Source organism: Lycorma delicatula, chromosome 5, assembly GCF_047948215.1.
Source record: "Lycorma delicatula isolate Av1 chromosome 5, ASM4794821v1, whole genome shotgun sequence".
Taxonomy (NCBI): domain Eukaryota; kingdom Metazoa; phylum Arthropoda; class Insecta; order Hemiptera; family Fulgoridae; genus Lycorma; species Lycorma delicatula.
Window position 1 is genome coordinate 88,193,869 of NC_134459.1, and position 15,913 is coordinate 88,209,781.

At 28.1% G+C, this 15,913-nt stretch overlaps 1 protein-coding gene across 1 annotated transcript in view; it reads left to right on the forward strand.

Annotated features, from left to right (window-relative positions):
* The first annotated feature begins 1,383 nt into the window (after nucleotides 1-1,383).
* LOC142325173 (unc-112-related protein-like) overlaps nucleotides 1,384-15,913 on the forward strand; it is a 327,233-nt gene continuing 312,703 nt past the window's right edge. The window contains exon 1 of the mRNA XM_075366591.1: nucleotides 1,384-1,969. Coding sequence (XP_075222706.1) covers nucleotides 1,828-1,969 — 142 coding nt within the window. The 5' untranslated portion in view covers nucleotides 1,384-1,827. The remainder of the gene's footprint in view (nucleotides 1,970-15,913) is intronic.

Sequence of the window (15,913 nt, forward strand, 5' to 3'; positions counted from 1 at the left end):
ATGAAACAACAAAAATTCGAAGAGCAAATAGAAATTAAGAATTATAATTTTTAAATGCATAGTGAGTGATCTTAACAAACTCTTGGCTGCTGTGTTATGCTAGCATATAAAATATTTTTGCTAAATTCTTACTTTTAACTTCTAATGATTCCTTCAAAATCTACAGTAAGAGAAATAAAAAATCAATAAATAAATAATTAAAAAAGTAAATAAACTGTGACAAATATCCATACACATGCATGCGTGCGCATAAATACACGTGTACCCTCCTTTGGACACGTATGTGAACATTAATACATTCTGTATTGTGTACGGGTGCGCGCGCACGTTTACAGAAATGTAATCGCTTGTAATATTTTCTTTATTATTGTTTTTTATTTACTTTTTTCATAAATTTAGCCATTAGCACTATTTTACCTTTTACTACAAATTATGAAAAAGATTAAAATTCTACCTATAACCCTTTTTGTTCAAAACATGTTAATGTATTGCTAATTATTATTTTAAATATTACAATTTAATAATAACTCCTAAAGTAATAACTTAAATTTTTCCGGATGCAACTAAATTTATTATATTCTTACTACGAAGATTCATAATATTGTTTACCTGTTTTTTTGTTGTTGGTTTTTTTAGAGGGGGAGAATAAAAACTGTTTAGTAACAACTAATATTTAATTACCAGTTACCAACTTCTATTTACTTTTGCCACTTATTAATTAAATTTCAATAATAATTTATTATTTATTACTTCACTTTTTAAAGTAGTCGGGTTTACTGTAAAAATGATAAAAAATATATTTCATGTCAAAAATTTATTCTTTTTATTTTTTTATGATTAAAAACCATACATATTTTGTTATGAAATGCGTGAAAGTATTTATAGAATATAACATTATATATTTATTATTTCTTTATGACCTGTTCAACAGCTACCGTATATGGAATTGGTCAAAATTATTTATTATGCAGATATTTTAGTTTCTCCTTATAGCTAGTTTTAAATGGACTAACGTTGGTTGTGCGTGAATAGTAGGGATTGATAGAAAGTAGTTTGTTTATATCCGCTTTAACTCCAGATGTTTATTTGAACTTTATTAGATTAATTTAAAAATCAATACACTGTGATTGTTACAGTAAATAACATTATTTAATTTTTAAATGATATGTTGTGTTATAAATATATGCGGTTTCACAGCAATATTTTTTTAAGTATTAGAATAAATCGTATTACAGTATTATTTTTGCGGTTAAAAGAACAGCGTGAGTTTGTATGTACGCGGGACGCATGCGCAGTACTATCGTCGATTCCGAATCCCCATCGGGTTGCTCTCCCACTACAACCAATAGCATTGGACCTTGCGAGTTACATTGTCCTCCTTTACCTTTTACGGCATTTCAGTGTTTGCGCCGTCTCACGGTCTATCGTCGAGTGACCGACCGCGAGAAAACTTCTTGTTCAACTGCGTTGTATTCATATTCCGCGCTTTTGTTATTCACTGTACCAGCGCCCTGTCATTTTTATCAGTGAGGAAGTCGTTACAGTGCAGTACGGAATCAGACTGATACGCTGCATTCCGATAATCGTTTGTGTTGTTTTCGTTTTAACAGTTGAAAAAGTTAATAAACATTTTTTACACCATAACGTGTTAAAAGCAGTGTTCCATAAACCTTTTTTTAAATTTATTGTTTTGTGATAACAGCTCTGTTTTTGTTTATCTAATCTATTTAGCGATGTTACTTCGCGGTTGCTTTAGAAGTGCTTTTTAATTAAAACCGTTTGTTACATATTCTTTCAAATTAATAGGAACTAATAACCTGTTCCAAAATGATGTCCGACGGGTACCTTATAGGAGATGGTACGTGGAATCTCCGGGTGTATGTCACAGATCTTCAAGTTGAAAGATCATTGCGTGTTAAAGGTGATCTACACATCGGCGGCGTCATGCTGCGACTTGTCGAGGATCTAGGTATGTCTGCAAATAGAACACATTACACTTACCTCCTACTTTGCAGCTTTCTCTCCGGATCATTGATTTAATATACGTTGTGTTCTTGTTAACAAATTGCAATTATGTTTTTTATCTTTAGTTTCAACTTATCTTTATTATTTTTAAGCTTTATATTAATAGCCTTTTGTGATTACATTTTTCTTGATTAGAAATTATTTTTTAACGGTTTAATTCTTTTATACCGTAATCTTTGTCATATGTATGCTTGCTACTATTACCTTAATTCTGATCTTCTATATTTTTCTCTTGATTAATTTTAAAACGTAGAGAAAACAATAATTACTAAATGGAAAGAAATGAAATAGAAATAAATAGTGTCCGCAGAAAATAGGTTTTATTTTACTAATTTGTGCTCTTAAAAACAGAAAAAAATTATCTTCATAAAGTTATGAACGTTAATCTGCAACCACTTATAACTTGAATAACTTTACTTTAGGTGTACATAACAGTATTTATTTCGTGTCTATGAGAAAAAATATTTTTAATTGTAATTGTAAGTTCTTTATAATTCTCCGTAACCGTAAAGGTTGTAGGAGATCTGACATAAATTTCAGCCATTCCTAAAAATGGGAGAATAGTGTAGCTGTTCCTAAGAACAGCTAGTATACTATGCCAGGTTTACTGAAGAAAGTTAGAGGCGTTTTCCCGTCATATACTTTACTGAACCGAATATACTGTAGCATGTAAGTATGCCAAGCCGGCGAAATAAATTAATCATTATCCTTACCTGAAGGACCTGTCTGTGTAATGAACGTCATTACTGTCAGAGAAAGATAGTATAGCATGTACATGTCTCTGTAGCTTTATATATGTGTTACAGCTGTAAGAAAGAGTAGGTCGTATGAAATAAAGCAATAAATTAGTCTATACATCTATTCTCAGTAGGAGAATAGTTAAGGCACAATTTTTAGATTATTGATTTAAATGTGTTGAATGTGTATTCGTTTATTAGAATTTAAAGACTAAATTCAGTTTCTTCATGCATTAATAGATTTATTGGATTGCAGTACTTACCTATAGACATTACACGTGTTACTGTGAACGAACTTAATAAATTTTGGGTAGATGCACTGAAGAAAAAATAACATAAACATGTGTTGACAAATATTTTATTATTACATCGTTGGTGATACTGGGTACCAGAAATTCAAAATTGTTTTTATTGTACCTGCTAAGTGAACAGAAAAAAACAAGTAAAATAATGTAACGTTTAGAATGTATTTGGAGCTAATATACTTTGAATGCAATTAAACATTTTGAGGAACAGTGGTCACATATTTTGGTTGTATTACAGCTTCTTTATATTTAATTGTATACATTTATAAATTATACGCAGAAATCTCGAATTTTTCTAACTTTGTTTTATATAACAAAAACGTTTTTCGACAATTGTGTCATCGGCTACAAAAAAAAAAATGTTTTTCTATAGACAACAGCTTTCTTGACAAAAAAGAAAAAAAAATTGCTTGTTTTATTAACAAAATATTCGTTTGACCTTTAAAAACGGAATTTCTTTTAATCTTTTCATTTTCCATTTTCCATTTTTCAACTTCTCATTAAATATGAAATTTTCCCTTTTTTTCTTTATTAACGAAAGTAATTTCGAAACTTACCTTATTTAAGAATTCTTTTTAAGTCGACTTCCGTGGCTGAGTAGGTAGATGGCATTTCGTAGGGAGATCCAGTGTACGATTCCCTGTCAAGTATGGCACTTTTCGTGCGCTACAAATTTCCACGGGACTAATGACCATAGCTGTTGATACCCGCTCTTTCGTAACAAAAAAAAATAATTGTTTCAAAATTATTGGGGTGCTTACGTATTAACGCCACCGCAGCTACAGCTTTATTTAAAAACAAAGTAATCAATTGGATTTCGGTGGAAAATGGGCCGATATAGAGTTTAACATAGATTCAAAACAGTCTCTTTATTAATTTTAATAAATGGTTATTCATATTTATTTATTTTATAAATATGATTTAACCAAACTTAACCTACGCTCGCTTCGCTCGCTAATCTTGACTAATTAACAGGAATGTTTTGATTATTTAAATAATAAATAATTGCAATAATTACTGAATTTATTAAATAAATACTCAAAAAATTACGTTGTTAATTAATCAAGGTTAGCGAGCGAAGCGAGCGTAGGTTAAGTTTGGTTAAATTATATTTATAAAATAAATAAATATAAATAACCATTTATTATAATTAATAAAGAGACTGGTCATTTTCCACCGAAATCCGATTGACTACTTTGTTTTTAAATAAAGCTGTAGCTGCGGTGGCGTTAATACGTAAGTACCATTATTGGTAATTATAGTTTTATTACTTGTAAGTTTTGCAACAGTTTTTTTTTGGGGAAAATTAAAAATATTTTGAAAAATTTATGTGCTATGGTTTTTCTTTTTAAATAATAATGAAAAGAATATAATTATTTAAATTATATAATAATACTAATTATGTGTTATACCTAATATTCATTTTTAGTAACTTTTATAATATTGCATTATATTTTTAATCTGTTGTATTTCGCTTTATACTACTGATTAAAAAAAAATACTTTTTATAAAAACTGTGCCTAAATTTTGTTTGTAAATTGATATTTTAATTTTTTTTAATTTTTTTTTTTGTCGAGGTTTTTTTTCAGAAGGTTTGGGAAATGTGATATTTTCATCCCATTGTAGAATATAATAATGGTAGTAATTTTAATATCTTTTGTTATACATTACATTATTTTTCGTTAAAAGCTTTCAGCATTATGTGCTGCACTTTGATTACATTATATTGCTTATAAACATATGTACCATTTTGCTTTCAAAGTGCTTTTTTTTTTTTTTAGAGTACTATGTGCAGTCAGTAGTAACTGGCAGCTGATAACGTAGTTTTTTATTTTTGTAAAGAGAGCTGTTTTTACAAATTTTTCTTACGCTTTTTATTTTATTTTAAAAATAAGATTGTGTTCTTCATGTTTTATCTTAATAAAATTCAGCCTTTATAGTTGGTAGTTAAAATAAATAAACAAGCAATTAGTTATATCTATTTATAATAACATCTTATTTAATTAGCCTAAAAAAGTTAATTCTATCTATTTCTTATCTTAATATATATATATAAATAAACAGTTAAATAACATTCATGACAAATTTAATATCACCAGGCTTTAAACTTAACCCGTTTAAATATCATAAATATGTTAATTAAAATAAGTCTACATCGATGTAATAATTTCATATTTTATTGGATTGCTTTGAGAATTTGATTTTAAATTTTCGTGTTTTCATTCAGACCTATCGTCTCCTAGAACGATAATATTTCGCTCTCGTTTAAAACAAATAATTTTCATTTTTAAAATTACTGTTATTGGTTTGTCCAAAGATCATTTGGAAACAACCTTTATCAGATTCTACAAAATGTTAGTTTCTTTACATGTAAGAAAAAAAAGTTCGTTGAGTTAGAAATATTTCCTTGGACTGGACGACTAGTTTTAAAAATAAAACTCGTCTACTATTTAATTTATCTTTATTTTTACGATATTTACTGTTCATTAAATAGTAAAACCGTTTGCTTTTATTAAAATTCATCACAAAAAAGTCCTAATGCCCAATGATTTTTCTTTAAATATATTATCTCTTACCTTAGCATTTCTAGTCAGACACCCGATTTTATATTTAAAAATTGTTGCTACCAATAAGTTTGAATAATTTTGGTATTAAAATTATTTTGCGCAGTTGGGAATTTTTTTGTTTTGAACTGTGCTCTAAATTAAAATTGATTTGAAACGAAGTCTTCCCGCAACTCAATACAGTTGATGATCGGTGATGATGCCATTCAGTCATAAAATGCATTGTTTGGTGTGTTTATTTAATGCCATTCTCGCTAATTCTGCTGTTCAGCGAGTAGTTCAGTTATTAAATTTACTTAGTGCATAAAACTAAGATCGTTAATATCTCCCGACCAGAATTTCTTAAATCTTTTTGTTGTGAAAGCTGATGTAATCATCGATACATCATTTCTTTAATTGAAATTCCGTTTAATTGTTGCTTCTAATCATACAATCGTCGCTTTTCATAGCTAAAGACAGGACCGAAAGAAAGCCTTTAATTCTCTCATTTTTATGTATACCAAAAATGAGTACATTAATTGATTTAGTATTGCCCATCCGACGTGATGGAATTAACTCATAAGTAAAAGCTTATTAAAACCATACATCGAGAAGGCACAATTTATTTTTTTATTTTTATGCGGTGCAATTTTTTATTTATAATATTAATTCAAGCTTAGCCAGTTGTTATACCTTAATATAGAAGCAGTGAAGCAGCTTTTTTGTTTCCATAGCTATATTTAGCAAGCATATGTTGTAATACGTTTGAAATGGCTGACGGCTGATGGAAATTACCCAGCCGCTAGTTCATTTTATTATTCCTACCATTTTATTGTTGAAGTTCATGTACTACCGATTTACGCTTTTTTTTTTTTGAATGTTCGATCAACGTGCGCGCTTATTATATGTAATCGTCTTCGGCCGTTTATACGATAATAACTGAAGATCTCATTCGATCGTTATGATATTTTTTTACGTAATATTATTTCATTAATATCTTGATCATGTCCAAAGATGAACAGAATTCATTCTAAATAAAACTAATAAACATAAATATAGAAGTACTTGTAAAATCTTTCTCTCTAGTTAATTAGTTATCTAGTTAATTTTTCATGTAGTCATTTTTTCGAAGGTTTTGTATACCGATTGGTATTGTTTGCTTTCCCAAACAATTACTAGTATTGGCCGTACTTTGTTACTAATGCCAAAATTGGCTTAACCAATAAAGTAAATATTTTTGTGTTATTTATTTACCGTAAAACTTGTATAATTATTTTAATTATCCAAATAGTTAATTCTTTATTTTCATTTCTATTTGAAACTAATTAAATTTTCATTTTTGAGGTATTTATTATATTCAGATGTTCATCATAAGTTATTTGTTTCATTTTTTCAAAATTATGTTAGTTTGCTCATAGATAAAATTGTTGTTCTTTAGATGAAGTAAATTGTTTCCCAAAGACCTGAATATAATTTTAATGTAATCATATTCATGTGCAAGTACCGAATTTGAAAGATTATTCACTATTTGATAAGATTATTATTAAAAGGGTTATGGGCCGAAAAACTGTGATGATTTTTATCAATCAAACTGTTTTATAATTAATTGTTTAAAGAGACACTTATCGGAACACTTGATTCGTAGACATTCTAACAAATGTATACTTTAAACACGTGCGCGCGCCATTTCCGTCTTTTTCGTGATGATAAATGATAAAAAATAGTTGTTACTGATTTGAGTGATTGTATTGGATAACAAAAATATTTCTTAGTTTAATATAGGGTATGCTTGATTAATGATTTGATATTTGAAAGAAATATTTATCTATTTGAAAGAGTATGCTCTGTTTAACATATTTTCTTCTCTTGTTTTTTTTTTTTTTTAATATATATCTTTTCCTTACCATGAGGTATCTGTTAAATATAAACGGTTTGTGATTTTGTTGAAGGCATATGTACGTTTCAAGTTTGTTTAATTTAGGCATGTTCCATTGATTAAACATAAACTACAGACCTATGCCTACAGACCTATACAATAGTATAGGTCTGTAGGCATGTATTGTATAGATCTCTAGGTATCTTAGATATATTTCTATTAAAAAAAAAAAGAGGGAATGAAGCCTCATTATAATATAAATTGAGGGTAAAAGCAATTTAATACATCGGCATTATACGGTGTACATTTCACTTCACTTGTTTTTATAACTGCGTGCGACATGTTTTTTTTATCCTGAATAAATATAAATGTAAATTTTACGCTTAAAGAATAATCGACTATTCGTATAAAATAATTTTATTTTTGTGTACCTAAGAACTTATTGTCATCTTGTTTCATATTAATATTAGTACTATATTCCTAGAAAAAGTGATACCATTTTGTATAATAAAGCGTAGCCGACCACTGAAGTGTGTCGCCGCCGTTCGTATCCTCCCCTTTGTCGTAAATACAACATGTGAACTTTGTTACTTCGACCCCTACTGTAGCAATGACCTTGGCATTCCTATCTCACCCTGAAAAAGCTCCGGTGAACGTCCATCCGCCCATCTATCTACCCATCCATCCTTATAAGTTTAACCTCTTATATTTACAGAATGGCGTTATCTTGTAAAATATTTCCTTATGGATTACTTACTGTTTATTTAACAAAAAAAAAAAATAATAATAATTTAATCAGTTAAAAAAGTATTACCGATTCATAAATAAATAATAAAAATTCAACTTTTAATCAAATGAAAAAGTATTAATTTGTGTGATAGACAAATCAAGGGTTTTTATAATTATTAAACTTTAGTTTTAAGTAAATATGTTATAAAATCAATAAAGTAGTTTTGTTATATTTTCATTACAATTTTTATTTATCTATTCCTAATGTATACGTTGCAATCTGTTCAACTAGTGAACAATAACCAATCCCCCTTCCATGGTCTAATGAGATGAGATGATATGTATAACACATAAATGGGGTGTAGTTTTGCACATTTTCAGCAGCCGATCATTCCTGAGATGTGTGGTTAATTGAACCCTAATCGTCAAAGTACATTGGTATCCACTGACGTCTAGTATTCAATTATAAAGTAACTGATATATGAAAGAAACTACTTGCTTTTAGTTTTTAGTAGGATTACAAATGTTAGGATAATTTCATTATAAAATAAACTTTTTAAAAAAATTATCACTTAATGCTTTTTTCTCTGTTTCTGTAGTCCAGATCGAATACTTTCGCATAGATTTCTATGCTTCTTCAGAATTTTTTTTAATGTGACCAGTAATTAAAAATCCTTAATCAAATTTTAAAACTAGAATTTTTGAAACGGTTTTAAAACTTGACATTATTTTTTAATAATCTGTCATGACAAAAAATATAGAAGTAAAGATTTACGTGCGAAAGCATTCTGGGGGACAAAATAGTAAGTGAATGATATAACATTTTTAATTAATTATAATGAATTAATATATTCTATTGTTAGGGGACAGTGTTTTTTTAGATTGTGTAAAAACATTTTAGAATAATAATAAAATAACAAAATCGACTAAATATCGCAGTAAAATTAAATAATTAGGGATGCTTTTTTACTTCTTTAAATTTCGGCATTTTGAAGTCTATGTTTATAAAAAATATTATTAATATCTGATTTTAACGCCGATTTCAAAAACTCGAAATTTTAAGAAATATTAAAGAACTTATTTTTTTGAATTGATTTTATTTTTAATAAGTTAATTAATTTTTTTAAAGTTTAATTAGAAAAGAAAAGTTTTCATATATTTAAGATTTCGGTATATCTACAAAAATTATTTATGGAAAAAAGTTGCTCTTAAAAAATGCGAAAATGGGTAATCTACATCTTCATAAAAATATGAATAAGGCTGCAATTTTTTTTTTTAAATTGAAATGCTAAATTATCATTTCAAATTATTAGAGAATAATTACATCCTTGTACGAAGTAGAAGTACTGTAATCGCGAAAAATTTCGGTGTTCAGATTTCAACGGAAATATCCATTTTGACCATCCCTGAATCAATTTTGACTAGTTTCGGCGTGACATCTGTATGTACGTTTGTATCTCGCGTAATTTAAAAACTATTAGCCGTAGTATGTAGGAAATTTTGGATTTTGGACTTTAGTAACATCTAGTTGTACCACTCCCCTTTTGATTGCAATCGACCGGAACAAAAGTTTCCAAATAAGCTCAAAATCCAAAACAAATTTGATTTTGGACTTTTTTTTAGCTGCAGTAATAAAAGTCCTCATTGAGAGCTTTTCAACGATACATCATAAGTGGTAATTATTTTATTGGTTTCAGAGTTATAGCCAAATAAAATTATAATTAATGACATATTTGGATCTTATAAAGGGAAGACATATCGGTTAAAATCTTTCTCTCTCTTTTTTAAATATATAGATTTATTAATCATTATTAACCTCTAATTGTAAAAAAAAATTACAATAAAAATAATTCAATAACAATAATATATATATATATATATATATATATATCAATTTTATGTACTTTTAAAAATGTGTGTATGTAATGTAATAGGCGTAGAAGGAAGTCATGTAGTTGCCACATCATTTTTTTTTTCTCTTACAATTTGTCCAGTTTTAACAAACGTATTGAAAACTTATTTCAAGATATTTAATTTTTTCTCATTCACGTTTTTATTCAATTGGAAATTATTGAGTAGGGGCACTGTAATATATTTGAAATTTTACTTCAATAATCGTATATAAAAATGAAATGCCTGCCTGACACTGCCGCGATGGTAATTCCATCTTGTGGAAGTATACAATATATATATATAGATATATATTGTTTTCAATTCAAACGTTTGTTTTCTTGAGTGTGCATTTGTATTATATCTACTTTTCATGAACTTGTTTATTATGAACAACAATAAAGGAAATTACATTTTGCGATAATTTTAATGTTGTAATTTTCCTTTTGTTTGATTCAATAAACACACATTTATTTTTTTTTTTAAATCAAGTTTTTTGTTATTGTTTAACTGTTGGACTGAATTAAATTATTTTTATTTTTACTTTGTAGAAACATACTTGTTTACTTTGTACATCTTGCATTTAAAAAAAAGAAGTTATTCTGTATTTTTTATTTTTTCATTCGCTTCAATTTTTCTTTTTAAAGAAATTATAACTGCAATTAATATAATGATCAGAAGTCGTAATTAAAAAGATAGATTTTTTATTAAGATTTAATTTAAAAGATTTATGAAAATCCAATACTTTGAAATATAATTATAATTTCATGATTTCTAATTCAATGAAATGCGAAATTTATGTTTTTTTAATGATAATATTCAATTTTGTACGATATATATATGTTTAATTATAACTTAAACGTATTACAACTAATACGTTGATAGAATATTTATTATATATTCAAAAATAACATTTGATATACTTAACACATCGTTCACTCACCCGTCGTTCTCAGTATGTAAAATTTTGGTATCCTTCTGAATTCCTAGCTGAAGTCTGGTTTATTAATGTTGTATGAAAATTTAATTAAATATTTTTATGCCGTTAATTTTCTTTTTTCACATTTTGTATCGCCATTTTGTTTATTTATTAAATATGTTAACTAACTGTATTAATTATAATTATCCCTACTATCAAGAATCAATATTTTTAAATACAGTTTTTTTTTTAATGTAATAGTTTTGCAATTGGTAATAATTTGCAGCATGATTTTGGTTCCATTTCTCAACTAGTCTGGGGAAAACACTTCTTTGACTGGTGTTTGAATTTTTCTCATATTTTTTTGGGTTTGCCGTCTCTTTGCCTCTATTCTTGCTTTTCCTTTATCGTTGATCCCTTTCTTCTCGGTGGTTATCTATAGTTTTTTGTTTAGACACCGACTGAATCCTTACTTTAGTTGTGGAGACTGTTGAGTCCTTAGAATTTGTATTATTTGGAAAGTAGAATTGGTTTCCTTTGGATTTACCCCTCCGGACCTTTTTTATTCTTAGAGGTGTACAAAATCAACGGAGTCATTAACCAGGTAGAGCTGGACAACCTAGTCCACTTATTATGTACATCAAATTATATCTTTATCTGCGCTTTGGTAATAAAGTACTGGTATGATAAGTATGTCGAAAATATTTCTGCATTTTTTAATTCATAGTTTAGATACTTCACACTAAAACTTTTTATAGAGATTTAATTGATTATGAATCTGGAGTTTTTCATTTGATGTATGAAATCAATATATTCTTTATGTTTTAGGCTATCTTCGAAATATATCTAAATTATTTATTTATATACAATTATTTTGGTATTTACTCAATATTAATAATATTAAAATTGTTTTATTTTCCTTATGCAGTGTTTGTAGAGCGAGTATTTGTATCTATAAAATAGACTCAGTTTTTATGATAAACTTTGGTATAAAATTTGTATTATCATTCTTTATGATAACCCTGCATATTTTTATTAAAATAACACAAAATTACAGTAACTACTTATCATTCTAACGAATGTAGTGTTTTGCTTTTGTATTTTATCATTTTATATAAATATATATATATATATTTTGAAGGAATCAAATGTTTCATATATTACGATTATTAGTACGAAGATGTAGTATAATAGGTGTGACATGATTATTATTTTTATCTTTTGGGTTATAAATTCCATTTTGTAATAAATATAACGTGACTCGAGAATGAGATAAAATAATTCTTTTCTAATTCTTTACATTACTGTACTGGTGTATTTTTTATTCACGCTTTATATATATTTGAAAAAACTTAAGTCATAATTTTTGAAGAAGTATTTTCTCATGAATCCTTTCGCGTAATTTTGTCAATTTTAGTACGCAATACTTGTAAGTTTTTCTTATTATAATAGTATATTTTACATTAAAAAAGTGTTAGTTACACCTTGTATTTTTCTCGTACTTTTTTCTTAAGCTACGAATATCTTATTCACAGTCCTCATTATCATAAGTCATTCTTCATTTAGGAAGGTCCTTGACGATAATAATATCCTTAATTATAATAATATTAATATATTCCTCTTATTCTTTTCACTTATTTTTGATGTTTTATTTTTTGTTTTAATTTGTTTTTAAGCAAATCAATATTATACCGATTATAGTATCTTATTATCTTTTATTTATTATATCTTTGTCCGTACATTTCCTTCTTTTACTTTCACCTTAGCGGAACCTTATTGTACATAAATTATCATTTTTCATCACAAACTTTAACTCTCCGTTCAAATTTTTTTCTCTTGTTTTTTATAGATTTACAAAAAAATATTTAATTTCCTAATATATTTATTCATATTTTCCATCTCATCATATTAATTTTATTTACATCTTTATCATTTACAAAGTTTTAAAAACTGCTAATTTTCAAATTCGTCTATTTTTCCCCTCGCTTGAAACAATTATTAAAATTTTATTTTTTCATATTAATTCCATTTCAAAATTCGAAAACAGTATCTAACTTTTAAGTGTATAAAAAACGTCACTGTAAATAGATCTACAAAATCTATTAAACAAAAAAAATCATAGATTTCCATTGGTTTTAGCATGCAAAGGAAAAGGAAGAAGTAATACGTGTTAAATAAGTTTTTCTCCCTCACTGGAGTTGATTTACAAGCATTTTTTTACCGGATAAAATGTGTTGGCTTCACAGATACTGTCTTCCTCAGCATAGAAGACTTAGCGGCGCCATATTTACAGCTAAAAAACCGATAGTAAGAAGAAAGGGTCAAAAATAAGGAATGCGGTTAGTGCTAAGAAAGAAAGATCTACCCTTTGAAAAACTAGAATGAATCAATTACACCCAAAGGTGCTCTTCAGGGATCGGGTCCCAAAGTATAAACAACCCCTTTGGATGATAGGGAGGGAGTATTTTTATCTAGGTAGGATACCGAAAATTTTTATTAACTATTTTCTGTTTACCGGTTAAAATTAAAGTTGAAAAAAAAATTTTCTTATAGGAATTAAAGATCCACCTAAGAACAGGTTAATGATTATGTGATATGAGAAAGTATCCATTTAAAATATAAATATCTAATATATTTGTTTATATGCGAATTAGTTCTTTCCCTTCTAATGGGTGATCTACTAAACCGATTTTGATAAATTTAAAATTTGAATGAACGTAAAATCTGTAAGAGTAATGTAGACTAGTTTACATCATGTCGATTAGTCGTCACGAGACATTCAGGAAATTGGCTCATAATAAGTAGAACTAGGCGCGGGGTTCGCGCTTCCGCGGGCTCGGTTAGCTAGTTCAGAGGGTGATGATGTAGAACATTCAAGATGTCCGGAGGAGGCCGACAGCGAAGGCAATAAGCTGAGTTATTTAATCACCGATGCAAATGTCTTCCGAAGCATTTGCATCGGTGGCATCCCAACGAGTCCAGGCTTATTACTATGAGATGTAAAAAGTCAGAGGGCGATAGACGACTCCCGTCTCCCGTTTAAGCCTAACAGGGCAAGGAACGGGTGGGGGGTTGGCGGCTGGAACGTCACTAGGCGGGTGTCTTCGCCCACGGGGTTGGGATGATTAGACGTCAACTTCAATGCTAAAAACAGCAGCCGATACGACACGGTGAAATGTTAGTCGATAATTTATAATTCTTCAGCTTGGTTACTTTTTGTAATTATCATTTGAAAATTGGATTTGGCCGTTTTTTTCTATTTTAGCACATAAATTTTAATATAATTTCTAGTCTTCAGTCTTCCATACATTCTTGCTGCCATACATTTTTTGTATGGCATTTTTATATTTTTTATAACAGAGCTGTAGCTCTAGAAGGAAAAGTATTGTAATCGGTCCAATTTGGGCATAAGCGGTTTTCACCGGATCTTAATGTTCTGACACCTAAGGGACCCAAAAAAACCGGATGGAAATTTTTTTAATGACATTTATACTCATCCGGTCATTTATTGTTATTATTTACCTTTTCGTAGTTTTATTTTACTATCCTAAATTATTATATAAGTCACAAAGATATATGTGATCTAATTTTTTTTGGTTTCGTCTGCCTTTATATTTATAATTTACGCTAATATATATATATAATTTTCTGGTTTTTATTTTTATAAAAACTTTTTTTTATGAGTTTTATTACAATTATCCATAAATTAAAGAATTTACTGGTTTTATTGTAGTCATATGATTTTTTTTTTTACATTTTAACCACGAAAAATAATTTCTATACTATAGCGAAACTGCGAGTTTCCGTTTTAATCTAATTCCTTTTTTTGTAATTATAATGTTAGTTTAATTTCATCAAGTGGAATAATGGATACAACAAGCTCTCCACCTATGCACTGGTAATTTTTTAACGTTAATTTACATTGATATTTGCATTACGTTAATTTTTTAACATGCTTTTTTTATGCTGCTAAAATATGTACGCTTTCTTTATTATTGTTTTATATTACCTTTACGCATTGTTGTTTGTTTCATTGCATTTAAAACCTTAAATGTTTTATTTTTCCAAAATGCTGGTTCTTAGTTTAATTTATAACTACAGTAGTCGTGATGTTTAGTAATGTTTAGAAAAAAAGAGGAGTGGTTTTTTTATATAGTATTATTTCTCTAGACTCTTAAGGAGACCTTTTTTAAGATACGCCAGAGTGAGGTAGAATCTACAAACACGTGATGTTTTACGTGTGCGTGCGCAAGGTTCATTGTATTGTAGATTCTATTCTCTAGTTACTGTAAGCGGGTTGTAGTCTGTTATGGTCAGGTAGCATCATCTCACCTCTTTTTTGAAATCGGCTTTTGTTATATTCTGATTTCATTATTTTTTATTCTTATTTACGGCATCTTTTTATAGTCGTTAATACTGAAAAATGAAAAATATTTTTTTCTTCCTTTTTTACGTTACTAGTTAACACTTTTTTTATACATATCACATTAAAATATTTTGGGTTATCGTGTAACGCATCGAATTTGTACACCATTATTTCCTTTCTTTTATACTTTTGCAGTCGCTACAGATATATCTTGCATCATGTATAATTTGGAAGAGATAGTATTACATCTAAATTAACTGTTTTACAGCAGTGTAATATCCTGCAATTAATTTTTACGGATCACCAAAGAATTTATAAAAATCGTTACTGCGCTCGGTCACATTTTCTAAGGAGTATCGGGGTGAGGGGACCAACGTTTCTTTTTGTTTTCGAGTCTCCTAAACACTATTCTGTAATGTTTATATTCGTATGTATGTAAGTATAACATTTTTTCATCCGCTCTACCGGACGCAAATCTTAATTGATTTTGACGAAACTTAGTGGGGTGATGTAAACCAACTGC